The 15,832-nt window shown below is 41.1% G+C and overlaps 2 protein-coding genes across 5 annotated transcripts in view; one reads left to right on the forward strand and one right to left on the reverse strand.

Annotated features, from left to right (window-relative positions):
* BRINP2 (BMP/retinoic acid inducible neural specific 2) overlaps window positions 1-4,581 on the reverse strand; it is a 159,135-nt gene extending 154,554 nt beyond the window's left edge. The window contains exon 1 of one of the 2 annotated variants that reach the window (XM_070474040.1): window positions 4,485-4,581. The gene's annotated coding sequence lies outside the window, so the exon portion shown is untranslated. Of the gene's footprint in view, window positions 1-4,204; window positions 4,263-4,484 lie in introns of those variants that run through there. The other variant, XM_070474039.1, reaches the window with a different exon arrangement.
* The window catches only part of ASTN1 (astrotactin 1), a 349,784-nt gene continuing 338,054 nt past the window's right edge, over window positions 4,103-15,832 (forward strand). Inside the window, exon 1 of one of the 3 annotated variants that reach the window (XM_070474036.1) lies at window positions 4,103-4,804. In XM_070474036.1, the coding sequence (XP_070330137.1) occupies window positions 4,522-4,804 (283 nt within the window). In that variant the 5' untranslated portion in view covers window positions 4,103-4,521. The remainder of the gene's footprint in view (window positions 4,805-15,832) is intronic. The other 2 variants (XM_070474037.1, XM_020879725.2) reach the window with 2 other exon arrangements.

Here is a 15,832-nt window from a genome sequence, read left to right on the forward strand (position 1 = left end):
AACTGTCTAAAATGTTATATCCTTTATATACACATTCTCATTTCCTTCTCACACCTATTCTAAAAGGCATGCATTATTGTTTCTGTTTTGCTAATAAAAATGTTCTATTTTGCTAATAAAAATGTAAGACATTATGTTGGGAAATGGCCATTGACCTGCTAAGGTTGTGTGTGTGCACGCGTGCGCATAAGGGCTCTGTGAAGGGACCTGTGGGTAAAGGGAGTGATGGAAAGTCTCACTTGATGGAAAGACTCACTTCATAGCTAAGGGCTGAGATTCGTCTGCAGATAAGAGACAATCTGGAGAATACTGAGGAAGGGTGGGCAGAATGACGTGGGAGGAGTAAAAATGGACTGCGGGCTTTAATTTGGTGGGGATGTGCTTGCCTGTTGTGGGGGAATGGGAATGGGACAGTGTAATAAGCAAAACATCTAAGAGAATAAATAGTATGAAATTTGGAAGAGTTTTTGAATTTCCAAACTAAGGTTTGAACTTTATCCTGTGGGAAAAGAAAAACTTTACAATGGCATGAGGAGAGCAAGATGTCATGAAGATCAACCTGGTAGCTGTGTAAAATAAGAGTTTAAACGCAAGAGAAGCATTCAAAAGCTATTATGAATCAGGGAGCAAGGCCATTGGAGCTGGAATATGGAAGTTGGACCTCTGGAAGAAAGTCAGGATTGGAGATGACAGAACCTGCTATTTTATAGTGTCTTAGTCAATATAAGTATTTGTACTTATATAATCTGTGGCCTGTGGGATGGGCAGAGATCAGTGGCCCCATTTTATTGAGGGGGACAGTGAAGATAAGAATAGTCCAGGTTCAAACTGATTTGTCTCTAGGATGATATGCATGTTTAAAGTGATATTAAAAGCTGCACTGATGGATATGTAATAATTAAGACAAAAGTATAGGTGTTTTTAGACAAACAAAAGGTGAGAGAATTAATTCCTAGTGAGCTGGTGCTATAAGAAACATTAAGGGAGTTTCTTTGGACAGAAGTATTATGATACCAAATAAAAACCTGAGTTACACCAAAAAATTAACAACTCCACAAGTAGTAAAAATGAAGATAAATCACACTACACAAAATAAAGACCAGTGGAGAAATAACTGAAAGAGATAAATATTAAAATCAAAGAAACTGGCTTTCTTACAAACATCAATGAAAATAAATTTGAAAAAAAAAAATGCTAAAATAATAATGTTCCAGGCTCACCTCCAAATAAGCAAATTATGGAGTTGAGACTTGACTTCAGGTCTATTGCTTCACTACATCATGTTGCCTGTATACAAAGGTAGTTATTTAGATGTATACAAACTTCTCCCAGTCCCATTTAAAAGTAAAACATCGTACAGGAGAGATGATCTAGTTCCTGTGAACTTCAACTTCTCCCCATCTCTAGGTGTTTACTTCCCTAAGAAAAGGCCACGTGACAGTGTATGCGTATTTACAGGAATCCAGTGCCCTGGCAATATACTATCTCTTTTAATTTGCATAGTCCTCTTGCTCGACCCTTGCACAAATTCCAAGTCTTTCCAACTCAATTTGTTGCTGTTCAGTCACTCAGTCGTGTCCAACTCTTTGTGACTACATGGACTGCAGCACGCCAGGCTTCCCTGGCCTTCCCTATGTCCTGGAGCTTGCTCAAATTCATATCCACTGAGTCAGTAATGCTATCTAACCATCTCATCCTCTGTCGTCCTCTTCTAAATGGACATTTAATCCATGTACCCTTTTTCTTGTGACTGTGAATGAGAAAGTATGTAAAAATGTAATCATGTAAAAACTATAGATAGGCAAAGTAAAGTCAATATTGACTTATTAGAAAATCAAATGGTTCACTTGGGTTTTCTAAAATGACTCAATACACTTAAGAAAATGAGGAAGAAAGATTTCAAAACAATAATAGATTATATGCTACTCAAAAGCAAGAAGAGTATTTTTCCTAGAATCTGCCCGTGCTTAGTCTAATGCACAGCATATGGTAGGTATGCAAATGTTTACTGAATGAATTACTGGGAGCCATTAAAGTCCAAAAAGTATCCATGGGTGTACCTAGATGTCCAATAACTGTGTAGTGGAAAGAGCCCTAGGCAAAATCTTGTTTGTGGTCTTCACTCCCCCACTCCTTCTTGGCAGATTGATCTTGAGTAAATTGCTTCACTGGGGCTTCCCCCATGGCTCAGTGGTGAAGAGTCAGCTAGCAATGCAGGAAGATCCCCTGGAGGGGGGCATGGCAACCCACTCCAGTATTCTTGCCTGGAAAATCCCATGGACAGAGGAGCCTGGTGGGCTGCCATCCACGGGGTTGCACAGAGTTGGACACGACTGAAGCGACTTAGGATGCATGCATGTATTGGAGAAGGAAATGGCAAGCCACTCCAGGATTCTTGCCTGAAGAACCCCGGGGACAGAGGAGCCTGGTGGGCTGCCGTCTATGGGGTCGAATGAGTCGAACACGACTGAAGCGACTTAGCAGTAGCAGCAGCAGAAGCGACTGACCACATGCAAGCATGCAAACCGCTTCACTATTTCACTGTCCTCAACTTCCTTATCTGTCAAATGAGAAACTAGACTAATAGATGATCTGGTAGTTTCATGCTATTTCTCACATTCTAAGACCAAGTGTATTTTCTCGTTAACACTCTAATTTTTCAATGGGAAACCTTGAGTAACAAAGTTAATACTGGTTTTTATGTTAGAGAGAGTAGGCAAAAGAGACACCATGGGGTCTTTATCTCAGTATCTCCTATGAAGATGAGTTTTAAAAAGTCATTAGCTGATAAATGCTTTTTGCAGTAATTTGCAACGCTACATGGTAATAGTTCTCAGATATGTAAAAAAAAAAAAAATCAAACTGTTATAAAGTCTTTCTCTCTTTTCTTATAAGCAAGACTTTCACTCCTTAAATGTGACCTTAAATATATGACTCATTTTCTTTATTCCCATTCATCAACTAGAGTAACCTTGTCAAACATATGGCAAAGCTTTTTTGTTGTTGTTGTTTCTGTTAAAGGACATACATTCACAGATGCCAATAAATTGACACTAGGTAGAATGAGAAATTGTTCTAAAGTGGAAATCCTCTTTGAAAATGGTGGTGCATTAAATTCCCAGATATTAGAAATTATTTATAGCATAGTCTTACAGCACCTAGTATTTAAGTCAGCATTGAATAAATGTTTAAGAGCAAACTTTTTTTTTTAATTGAAGTATAGTTCATTTACAATGCTGTGTTAGTTTTGGCAAACTTCTAAAATGAGTTAAAGGTTATCCTGTAAGAGAAAGTTCAGTTAATCATCAGATACTGGCACATACAAAAATCACTTTTCTACCAGTTTATTGCATACTATCGTCATTTTGTTAAGGCTTAAGGCATTATTGTCCAGCACTAAAGGAAACAAAACTTTCAAGGGTTTTTGTTGTTAGTGGTGTTTTCATTATCTACCCTGTTCTACTCTTGACTGGGCTGGGTTTGACCTGGCCCATGCCCAAGGAGATTTTTTAATTCCTTTTACATTTGTTAAGGTCGTCTAGAAACTTTGTTTTTCTCACATTTTCTTCCAGCTCTGTTCTGTTTACTGGATTCTCTATAACTAAAGGCTCAACAATTCTTTGAGCTAGCTCTACGTTTTCTATCAATTATAGCCAGCTCCAAATGATCTTTATATTGCTTACCACAGATAAGATTGGTAACAGAAATGAAACGGAAAAGGAAGAGAGAAATTGCAAATAAAAGTTCTAATTCTCTGCTTAACTGTATGCAATACACCGACCTTGTTATTTGTCATATATATGTACATACAAAATATTCCCTCTAAACATATTTATGCACCGTTAGTGCTGAATAATAACACACACGTGCATTTATTCCAGCACACGCTTATCCAGTATAAAAATCCAATTTTAGTGTGTAAAAAGACAAGAATGGAACCACCTATATCTACAAAACAACTGGGGGAGTATTTGCATCTAGAGACCCCCTTCACTTGCTCTGAGGAAGCACATTTTAAGGGGTGTGTGCGCGCGCCCTTCCCAAGCCATCAGGAAGATAATGCGGGAGGGAAGATTTTGCATTGGAAAAACGGTTGGGGGAAAAAAAAAATGCTGTGCAGGTAGTTAATAGCCAAGAGCGTGCTCCTGCTGGGGGGGATGCGAAGGAGAAAGGCGGCAGCACCGGCTGCCCGCTGGGGGCTGACCTGATTCCCCAGAATCTTCAGCTCCCTTCCTCTTTGCTCCGACGTCCTTCCTTCTCCTTTCTTCTCTCCCCACTTCCCCCCCACCTCCCCTCTTGCCTTCCCCAGATAAGCAGCTCCGGGAAACAAAGAGCGCGCGGGCTCTCCTTAGCCCTGCACCAGGCCAGCGGCATCTCGGTCCGGGGGACCCGGGCTTTCCCGGCTCCGCATCCCCTCCCCAACCTCCCCCGCCTCCCGCGCTCGCTCGCTCGCTCGCTCCCTCCCCGCTCGCTGCCTCCCCCACCTTCGCAGCGCTGGGAGGAAGGCGGCCGGGGCTCAAGATGGCTTTAGCCGGGCTCTGCGCCCTGCTCGCCTGCTGCTGGGGGCCGGCGGCGGTGTTGGCCACGGCCGCCGGCGACGTGGATCCTTCCAAGGAGTTGGAGTGCAAGCTCAAGAGCATCACGGTGTCGGCGCTGCCCTTCCTGCGCGAGAACGACCTGAACATCATGCACAGCCCCTCGGCCTCCGAACCCAAGCTCCTCTTCTCCGTACGCAACGACTTCCCGGGAGAAATGGTCGTGGTGGACGACCTGGAGAACACGGAGCTGCCCTACTTCGTGCTGGGTGAGTCCCGGGGGAGGTCGAGGCGGCCCGAGGCGCTGGCCCGGCGCCCCCAGCCCCCCCACTCCGGCTCGCTCTCCACACCCACTCGCCGACTACCTCCCCTCCCCCACCCTACCTCCCTGGATCCGCCCCGCACCCAGACCATTCTCCACGCCGACCTACAGGCGGGCGCTTCACTGCACCTGACTTCTCCCCGAATCCGACCCGGATGCTGGGCCTCCCACCTCCCCTGCGCTGCCTTGGCCCCCAAGGAACAGGTTGCCTGAGTCCCTCTGAAACCGTCCCCGGCTTTCATTCATAAGCACACGCACCGGAGCACTTCTTGGCTGCTCCCAGGTCAACTCCCAGAAGCCTTTTTCCTGCTCCCAGGCCACAAGCTCAGTTCTTGGCTTCAAGCCCCTGGACGCCCCCCGCACCCCCCCCCCCCCCCCATCATCTCCTGGGGACAGTTAAAAATAGGCCTCCAGTGCTCACCTAGCCAGGCCTCTGTAGGGCAGATTGGTGGATTCTCCGGAATTCTCTCAGTGAGAGCTCTTTATCTGTCACCTAGGCTGCTGACCCTGCGTTCCATCCCTGGGTTGGGAAGATCCCCTGGAGGAGGACATGGCAACCCACTCCAGTACTCTTGCCTGGAGAATCCCATGGACCGAGGAGCCTGGCGGGCTACAGTCCATGGGGTCGCAAAGAGTCAGACGGGATTGAGCACACACAGGCTGCTGACACTCTCTGGCCTTCCTTCAGAACACAAGTTTCTTACACCCCTGGTGTCCAATCTGTCCTACCTCCATGCTTTCGTGTAACAGAAACCTCCAAATCTCCAACTCCTTGAATAAAGAAATCATCCAGACTGTGGTCTGTTAACATTGGCATCTTTGTTCTCAAGCTCCCTTAGAGAGATAGACACAGGCATTCCTGCACAAAGAATGGCTTCCCTGGTCAAGAAGCCCTCCTTCCTTTGTTTGTTTACATCTCTCCCTTGGTATCCTATTTTAATTTTCTTAGGCCACAAAACTCCTTCAGATAGTAGAACTTCTACATTACCTCTAGTCCACTCCTCTTTTTTCACTACTGAGCTGCAAGGATACTGTAGTCCTGCTTTGCAGCTTGCAGAGTACCACAGGTGCATGTGACTTTGTTATCCAAAATTTCCTTCACTTCTCCCTGCTGTGTAGGCCAGCCATGCCATCCATTTCTTTAGTGCTGCTGTAAACCACCATTCTTATTTTGCCAAGGAGAGAATTAATAGACAGCCACCAGTAACTTTCTAGATCCAAGGGAAAAGAGTGAAACTGTCCAGGAAGCTGTCCCATCCATTTGACTGCCCTACCAACTAAAGTTCACTCTGTAGGGACATGGCTTCCTGATGGCTGTATGTAGGTTAGAACCACAAATGGAATGGTATTTCACATCCCTTTCATGCTCTTTCCTTATGAGACATGAAACATTAAGAAGTGGATGAGTAAACCCCCACTCTCCAGTCTCTATGGAAAAACAATTTCAAAAACTGCCTGGTGGTCCTTTGAAAAGTTGGTTTATAGTTCCTGGAGTACAGTGTGGTAGACCTCATTAAACCCAACCTATAGTCTTAATGGTGTTTATTTTTGCATTAGAAATGTACAAATAACAATGAAAACTGGGGGCTGGCTGGGAATGCGGACATTGTAGATACGCTGTTCATTAAAATGTACAATTGCTGGGTTCTTTGGTGGATGTAAATTTTGTGTTGGAAGTCATGCTGATGTGCAAGTACACAATCTGTTCATCCAGTGTAAGAACGAGGGTAGGGAATTATGTTTCTAAAGAGCCTATTCTGGGGCTCTACATGCCGTGTTCACTGTGCATGAGAAGGGACATGTGTGGTACATGAAAAAGGAAGATTGGATGAGCAGGCATTCAACATTCCACTTTTTTGCAGAATCGCAAAGGCAGGACCTGAAGCCATGATGTGCCTGCTTGGATCCAATGTGCACAGCCAAAGCCCACATGTTAAAGAATGGGTTTTCTGCACCTCTGTGCAAAGCTGCCCACTGCAGCATCCTGCTGGAGTTGCTATGGTAACCTCCTGCAACTTGGCATTGAACATAGGAGCGGACACACACTCTCATTTCAGGGGCAGATGCATTTGCTAAATGCATTGATTGTCCCCGGCCCTCCCAGTCACTGGGGGTATGTTCAGAGCCAGAGATATGCTGGTACCTCCCCTTTTGGCTCTGAATTCCCAGGGGAAGTAGGAGTGAATCTCAGCTGGGGCAGTGGGCCAAAGCAGGGGACAAAAGGAGAGGAGTCCAAGTTCATGGAAGTCAAGTGTGGTTGCTTTTGAACTTCATTTTTGTAGTCCTGGATCCTGTCACTCATGGTCAATAGTAAGGTCTGTAGTGACCTTGATTTACAGAGTTTTCCCTACTCCTGTCTCTAGAACCTGGTTTGTTTAATCCATCCCCTAGAAGAATTTGAATCGGTCAGTTTTGGGAATTTACTGAGCATTTACTTGCTAAGTACTCTTAGGTACTGTTAAGATATAGAAGTTAAAAAAAATAAAAATAAATGGTTCCTGCCCTGAGAGCTGAGAGTAATAACACCTGATTACGTGGTTCTTAAAGGTTCTTCAAGGCTGTAGGAATTCCGAGGAAGAAGACACTTGCATGGCAAGAGTAGACTCCATGGAAGTTACGGGCTTGACTAGAGGCCTTCTGTCTCCAGGATCAAGTCCTGTCACTTCATTGAGGCATCAAGGGTCTTCTGACCACAGCCTTCTCCAGCCTCTTATCTCTGCAAGCCTGCTCTGGCTCTCAGGACTGTACACCTGCTCTCCCCTCTCCTCCACTTGGCAGCCTTCTTCCTTCTATGCCCTGCTCACATGTCACCTTTCTATGACGTCTTCTCTACCCCCACCAAAGTAGTTTGGGTTCATTCATCCCTCTTCTGTAACTCTTTGCATGGATTAAAAAAAAAGCACATGCGCGTGCACACACACACACACACACACACACACACACACACATGAACAAAATTAAAGTTAGGTTAAATTTGGCTTGGCCTAGAAATGGTGAAGCCATTTGAGGTCATGGAAAGGATGAGCCAGGGATGGTGGTAGGAATGCGTGTGGGACTAGCATGCATATGGCATAGTATGGAGATTAGCCTGGTGGTCTGAGAGTACAGACGACCGTTTCTGGCTCTGAGAGTGGGATGTGGCCCGTGGCTTAAAAGCCGGGCAGGGGAGGGTTGACTTGACGTAGGAAGCAGTGATGCCTGACTTGGAGAGGCTGTCTCAGCCATCAAAACTGTTGTCAATTTTGCTTGCAGGATAACTCTGAGGGACAGTGAAGGGGTGGCATTATCTCCTGTTCTCCTCTCTCTTTGCAATCCTATTTGCAAATTCTGGTGAAAGGGCCATATGTAACTTTCAGATGTGTTTTGTTAGGGTACACATAGTTTTGAATTTGAATGCTCTTAGTCAAGCCACGCCATCTCTAGATTGCCGTATTTCCTAGGAATATTGGTTGTACTATGGCTGCACCACTTTTTTATGGCAACTATCTGGCACCTCTTAGGTCATCTAAACCCCTGTTTTCAGAAGTGTTGTAAACTTTTTATAATATGAAAAATAACTGCAGTTCCTAATTCAAGATATTTAGATACAGAAGTCTTATTATCTTCTCAGGAGACTATAAAATTTTGCTGAACTAGCCAATTAAAATTTCATATCTTAACTAAAATCTTGCATCCCATCTTTCAAAACAGTAGACTTTCCAGCTTTGGAGGCATATCTGATTTTGAGACAACTGGTTAACCTGAAGTATGGCTTCTGTGCTGAAGTGTGGTTTTCTGCGATGTGTACAGAACACATTTATCAGTCTCATTACTATTTGAAAGGGATGCTCCTCTGTTTCAGACCCAGCTATTGACTGTGTGTAAAACTTAGTGAAGAAAGCTGTTTCTCTTGTGCCTGGGAGTTTCACTTTAACTGTCATGGCTTTTGATTGAAGAAGGTATGCCTGAAGATAAATCAATCAGCCTGCAGAGATGTAGTGAGTTCCTGCATGCAAGGTACTATTTAAAGTGTCTGGAGCAGGCCAGTATGGTGGTTAAAAGAACAGGCTTTGAAGACAGATCTGGTGTCAACTCGGGAGGACTTTCTGCTTCTTCCATAGTGGAGAAAAAGGAAAGGATGGAGAGGTTAAGTAACTTACTCAGGGTCACATAGCTAATAACTGATGGATCCGTAACTCGAACTCAGGTCAATATGCATTTAAGTCTTTCTCATAGTTACTATTTCATATGTCTTAAAAGTTTAAAAAATCTATTCTTTTTCATGGTTAAATAAAAGGAGCCCTGGCAATAGATAGAGTAGGAAAATATATTCAGTTTGTATAACGGAGTCCTTTGTGGCTTCTATGTAAATACCTTTTGAATATCCTTGTCCATTGAGTGATTTCTCACATAAGCCTTAATGCTGAAGAGGGTGAACTTCATCAGGAAGTATTTATCTAAGTAGGTATACTTACCTAAGCAGAATTGGGGAATTCTTGCTTCATTCATAGTTTCCAGGTCTGAGTAGTCATGTTGTACGGCATGTGATGGCATCCACAGTCATGATGAACATGGTAGGGTAGGTGGGGATTAAGGGAACATGTTCTGTGCTCTTCTGAGAAAGGCCCCACAGAAATACAAACTGGGGAGCCCAGAGAGCAGGTTCCACTGTGAAATGGAGCCATCCAGAAGGCACTGTGCTTTCGGCTTCTTGACCAAGGCCACTGAAGTTTGTAGCCGGTGATCTTGTGCATAGAATTCACTGTCAGAGCTCAGTGATGCTGCCTGAATAGCATACTGAGCTTTTTGATTGGCTTCAAATATAACATCAGACATAGTTTTCTACTTACCTTTGAGCTTTGCCTAATAGTAAGTATCCTACTGTTTCTTCACACATCCATCCATCTTCACACTCAAGAAGAAACTTAGAAATTTGTTCCTTTTCCTTCTTTTTGCTCTCTGATACAGTGAGCTGCCTAGGTAAACAGCAAATACATTCATAATGAGTGGCAGCCCCATCTAAAACACGGGAGGGTGACTGGTAGCAATCCTAAGGTAGGGAATTCAGCACTCACATAACTCATGCTAGCAGAATGCACTAATTTATGGTATTGAGAGGGTTACTATTTACTGTTTCTCTATAGAACTGTGGATTTTACATCAAAGGAATTTTGAATGCAAGAGTGATGAATTTTACAATGCTTCAAATGCTCTTCTAGATATACTGAGCTGGTCTGAATTCAAGTTTTTGAAAGAAAAGTAAAATACCAGCTTAATTTCTTTATATATCTTTGAAGGCAAGATTGAGGTCTTGTTTTACAGAATATATATATATATATATTTATATTTATATACATATATTTTAAGGAATGTAATCAAAACCTAAAGTTTAGTAGTTTCTCAGATTAAGGCCAGTTTACAAGAACAGAACTTGGCACCTTTTCAGCAGGAATATGCCAAGTCTTTATTTCTTCACTTTTATACCAAGTTCAAATATATGTACACAGATAGCAGAAAAAGCTCTATTTTGAGCAAGTTAATCTCCAAGGACAAGTTAAAGCCTATGGTAAAGTTTAATATACCAAAAACTTTCCATCTATCATCACTGTTACTATAAATATTATAAATATAGTTAATATTTTTTAAATCATATACACTTTAAAGACTGAGAGAAAAAAACAAAGTGCCTCTATTGATCTCCAAGTTTCCAAGGAACAAAATTAGGAAAAATTAAATTGTTCCTGATGGCGATCTGAATTGACATGATGACTTTTGTAAAACAATTTGGTATATATTACATAGTAAAGTTAAAAATGTACATACTTCATGACCCAGCAATTCCACTTCTAAGTTTTTATTACACAGGACTTCTTACATGTATATACAGGAATATTTGTGGTGGCATTGTTGGTAGTAGCAAAACCTGGAAGCAACCCAACATCTGTTAATAGAAGGCTAGAAGTATACAAGGCGTATAATCACTCAACAGTGTATTATCTAGCCACATTTACCAATAATGAGTTGCAGCTAGATATACCAACATGGGGAAACCTCACAAATGTATCATTAAGTGAAAATAGCAACTAGCTTAAAAATACAAATGGTACAATTTCATTTGTATAAAATTCAAAATAATAACATGTTTAAGGATACATACACAAGTACAATTTGCATGAAAAGCAAGGTGTCAGAAAAATACAAAGGATGGGTGTTACTTCTGGTGAAAAGGTAGATGATATGAAGGAAGAAGGAAAGAAAAGGGGCTTCAAACATTCTGGCAGTTCTTTTGTGATTAATTTTTATTGGAATATTGTTTATTTACAATGTTGTGTTACTTTCAATTGTGCAGCAAAGTAAGTCAGTTATACATATACCTATATCCACTCGTTTTATATTCTGTGCCCATATAGGTCATTACAGATTACTGAATAGAGTTGCCTGTGCCATACGGTAGGTTCTTATTAGTTCTCTCTTTTATATCTAGTCGTGTGTACATGTCAGTCCCAGTCCCCCAGTTTATCCCTCCCCATCCCTTTTGCCCTTGGCAACCACAAGTTTGTTGTGTTCATCTGTGACTCAATTTCTACAATTCCTATTTTGTAAATAGGTTCATTTCTACCAGTTTTTAGAGTACACACATAAGCAATATCATTTATTTGTCTTTCTCTGACTCACGTCACTCAGCATGACAGTCTCTACGTCCATCACGTCACTCTGCAAGTGGCATTATTTCTTTCTTTTTAATGGCTGGGTGATATTCCAGTGTGTGTGTGTACCACACTGTCTTTATCCATTCCTCTGTCAATGGACATTTAGGTTCTTCCATGTCTTGGCTATTGTAAATAGTGCTACAGTGAATAGTGGGGAGCATGCATCCTTTCAAAATAAGGTTTTCTCCAATATATGGCGGTTCTCAATTTTTGTTTTTTATTTTTTCCTTTTTGAAAGAAGTAAACAATTTTTATAGCAGTTTTAGATTTAGAGAAAAATTATAAAGACCATACAGAGGTCCCATATAGCCTGCACCCAGCTCCTCCTGTTATTAACATCTTTATTAGTATGATACATTTATTACAATTAAAGAACTAATACTGACATGTCACTATTAACTAAAGTCTATACTTTATTCAGATTTCCTTAATTTTTAACCTAGTTTTTATATTTAAACACTAAGTTTCCTTAGTTTTTATCTTCTTTCTTCCCCAAGATCCTACCTGAATCTTACATTGAATCATCACATCTCCTTAAGCATCTTTTTGCTATGAGAGTTTCTCAGACTTCTTTTTGATGATTTTGGCAGTTTTGAGGAGTATTCCTCAGGTATTTTGGAGAATGTCCCTCAATTTGTTTGGATTGTCTAATGTTTGGATCTGTCTAATGTTTTCTCATGCTTCGATTCGGACTTTGAGTTTGGGGGAGGAAGCTGTAAAGTATCATTTTCATTACATCATGTCAAGGGTGCATTATGACCTATTGACCTCAATCACCTGGCTGAATTTGTCAGTTTTCTCCACTGAGAAGTTACTTTTCTTTCCCATTTCCATGCTGTTCTCTTTGAAGGGAGTTCATTACACATAGCCGATACAAAAAGAATGGGGAAGTTATGGGTCTACCTTTTTGAAGGCCAAGAACCTATATAAATTATTTTGAATTATTCTAGGAGAGAATTTTCCCTTATGTCTCATTAATGTATTGATTTAATCATTTATTTATATCATATGAACTCATGAATATTTATTTTATACTTTGGATTATAACCCAATACTATTTTATTGATTTTATTGCTCAAATTGTTTGAGCTTTAGCTAATGTGAGCTCTTTCAGTTACCTTCTGTGTTCCTTTGACATAACCCCATTAATACATATAGATTTTTGTTGTTTTTGATTTTTAAGCACTTTGCTATTTCTGTCACTGCAAGCTGCTTCAAGCTCATCTTGTATATTGCTTCCCCATCCCACCACTGTCCATTCCTAGAATCAGCTATTTCTCCAGTGAGCCCCAAGTTTGTTCACTGGAGATCTAGGGACTAGGTATACTGATTTATACTGAGTGTTAGTTGCTTCTAGGCCCTCTCAGTTAACAGAATGAAGAAGTATGTGTGTTACTAAGTCATAGGGATTCCTGGGGGCTCAGACAGTAAAGAATCCCCTGTCAATACAGGAGACCTAGGTTTAATCCCTGGGTCGGGAAGTTCCCCTGGAGAAGGGAGTGGCTACCCACTCCACTTATTCTTGCCTGGAGAATTCTATGGACAGAGGAGCCTGACTGGCTGCAGTCCATGGGGTTGCAAAGAGTCAGACATGACTGGGCGACTTAACACTTCCACTTTTCTTTCACTTTACTAAGTCATATGTATACACATACCTATAAATATTTCATATGTAGCCACCTGTATGTATATTAAGCATAACTTCATACTGATGTCTCCAGCTATAATCTGTTATCTCATCATCTAATAACATCTAATATATGTATCTAATCTGTGGATCATTCTAGCCCCCTTCCCTTGTTTATTCCACACCAACAGTGAGAAAACCTGGTTCCCACTGTCTTCCATCCGTTTATTTAATTGTTCTACTCCAGTATACATGTACAGAAGTGTCAGAATTTCTCTTATATCCCCATGGGGAAAAACTTTACCAGCCAGAGTAGAGCTCTTGTGTATGGTTCCCTTAGTTTTATAGATCCTACTCATTTCTTTGATCACTTAGTTACTTAGATCAATGCCTTTACCCTCCCCTACTCCTGCAGAGAAGTTGTTTCATTTATTTATGAAACAGTTCATATTTTGTCACATTCTGCATTCCATTCTGGGATCACCCCACCTCCTAAATGATTCCTCTTAATTTGTACACAACTTTCTCTTAATTTGTTCTTTTGTCTTAATTTGTAATTTCTTTTCTCTGAACTTTTACACAAAGTTCTATGGGGTTTTAACAAGTATACGTGTCATACATCCACAATTATATTATCATACAAAATAGTTTTACTGCCCCACAAAATCCTTCACCTTTCACATATTCAGCCCTTTCTTCATTACCCCCACACTCTGGCAAGCACTGATCTTTTAGTCTCACTTTGTTTTGCCTCTTCTAGAATGTCTTATAATTGAAATTACACAGTAGGTGGCCTTTTCAGACTTACTTCTTTTACTTAGCAATATGCATTTAAGATTCATTCATATATATTTTTTTATGGCTTGTTAGTTCATTTGTTTTAGTGCTGAATAATGTTACATTGTGTGGACGTGCCACTGTTTGTTTATCTGGTCACCTAGTGAAAGGCATTTTGGTTGCTTCCAGTTTTTAACAATTAAGAATAATACTGCTGTAAATATTAGCAGGTGGTTTTCTTGAATGTTGCCGCATTTTTTGATTTGTTTTGCTTTTGTAACCTCAATGGAGAGGTTTGAGTTGATTGTACTCCCTAATCCATTTATCATAGATCTGTGAGAGCCCTCCTCCTACAAGCGGCTCACTTGTGATTTTGGCTGTTTTTATCCCTGGCAGGCTACAGTCCATGGGGTCACAAACAGTGGGACATGACTGAGCACACACGCACAACAGATCCCTACTTTCAATTTACAGCTACTCTTTCTCACAGGCCAACATTCTAATATTTTTAATATGTATCTTTTCTTAAATTTGTTCCTGTGAAATGTGAATAGTTTTTGTGTGGTCGTGTATTTTTAACTTAACTAAATGGTGACGTGATAGAATGACATTCTGATTCTTACTCTTTTCAGTCAACACTATATTTTAAGATCCACTCACGTTACTATGTGTGAACACAGCCCAACACTCTACTCTGTAATTGAATTTCTGCAATAATGATAATGTTCTATACCTGCCTTATTCAATATAGTAGTCCGCAGCCTATGTGTGGCTTTTTAGCATTTGAAATTGAGCTAGTGCTGCTAAGGAACCAATTTTTTTCTCAAAAAATCAAGTAACTAAGTTTAAATAACCTTATGCTAGGCTAGTGACCATCATATTGAAAGTGCATATATAGAACATTTCCATCATTGCAGAAGGTCTAATTGGACAGTGTAGGTCTTGCAATCCATGGTGGCCATCCACCAGATTTTACCAGTCCACTCAATAATGTATGTCCAGACTGCCTCCAACATCTCATCACTATAAATAATGCTGCAGTAGCCATGTTTATGCACATTTCCTTTGGAGATCATTGTGAAAATTTCTCTGGGATATACAGCAGGGGTAGCATTGCTGGCTCATGAAGATTATATACACTTAATTTGACTAAGTACTGTCAGACTGTGCTCAGAATGGCTGCCCCACTGTATATTCTCATCAGTAGTATGTGAGAGTTCCTGCATCCCCATAATCCTGCCAACACTTGGCATTGTCCAGTGTTCTAATTTTTGTCAGTCTACTAAGTATAAAGTGATATGTCACTGTTACTTCACCTTGCATTTTTAGCAGCACTTTAAAATCCTAAGGCACTGATCTCTTTGATTGTAATATGGATTACAGAGAAATTGTTTTCTCAAGTGGATGTATATGTATGTCTTCTGCTGTCACCTATGTTTTTGTTTAGTTGGTTGGTTTTCCAGAAGCTTTTGAACTTTATGTAATTTAATGATTATTTATTTTTGGCTTCCACACCTTGAGTCTTGGGGGAAGTTTATCAAGTGGTCAAAGTACTGGAGCTTCAGCTTCAGCATCAGTCCTTCCAATGAGTATTCAAGGTTGATTTTATTTAGGATTGACTGGTTTGATCTCCTTGGTGTCCAAGGGACTCTCAAGTCTTCTCCAGCACCACAGTTTGAAAGCATCAATTTTTTTTTCCGTTCATTTTTATTAGTTGGAGGCTAATTACTTTACAATATTGTAGTGGTTTTTGCCATACATTGACATCAGTCAGCCATGGATTTACATGTATTCCCCATCCCGATCCCCCCTCCCACCTCCCTCTGCACCCGATCCCTCTGGGTCATCCCAGTGCACCAGGCCCGAGCACTTGTCTCATGCA

This window comes from Odocoileus virginianus, chromosome 11 (genome assembly GCF_023699985.2).
Source record: "Odocoileus virginianus isolate 20LAN1187 ecotype Illinois chromosome 11, Ovbor_1.2, whole genome shotgun sequence".
NCBI classification, from domain to species: Eukaryota; Metazoa; Chordata; class Mammalia; order Artiodactyla; family Cervidae; genus Odocoileus; species Odocoileus virginianus.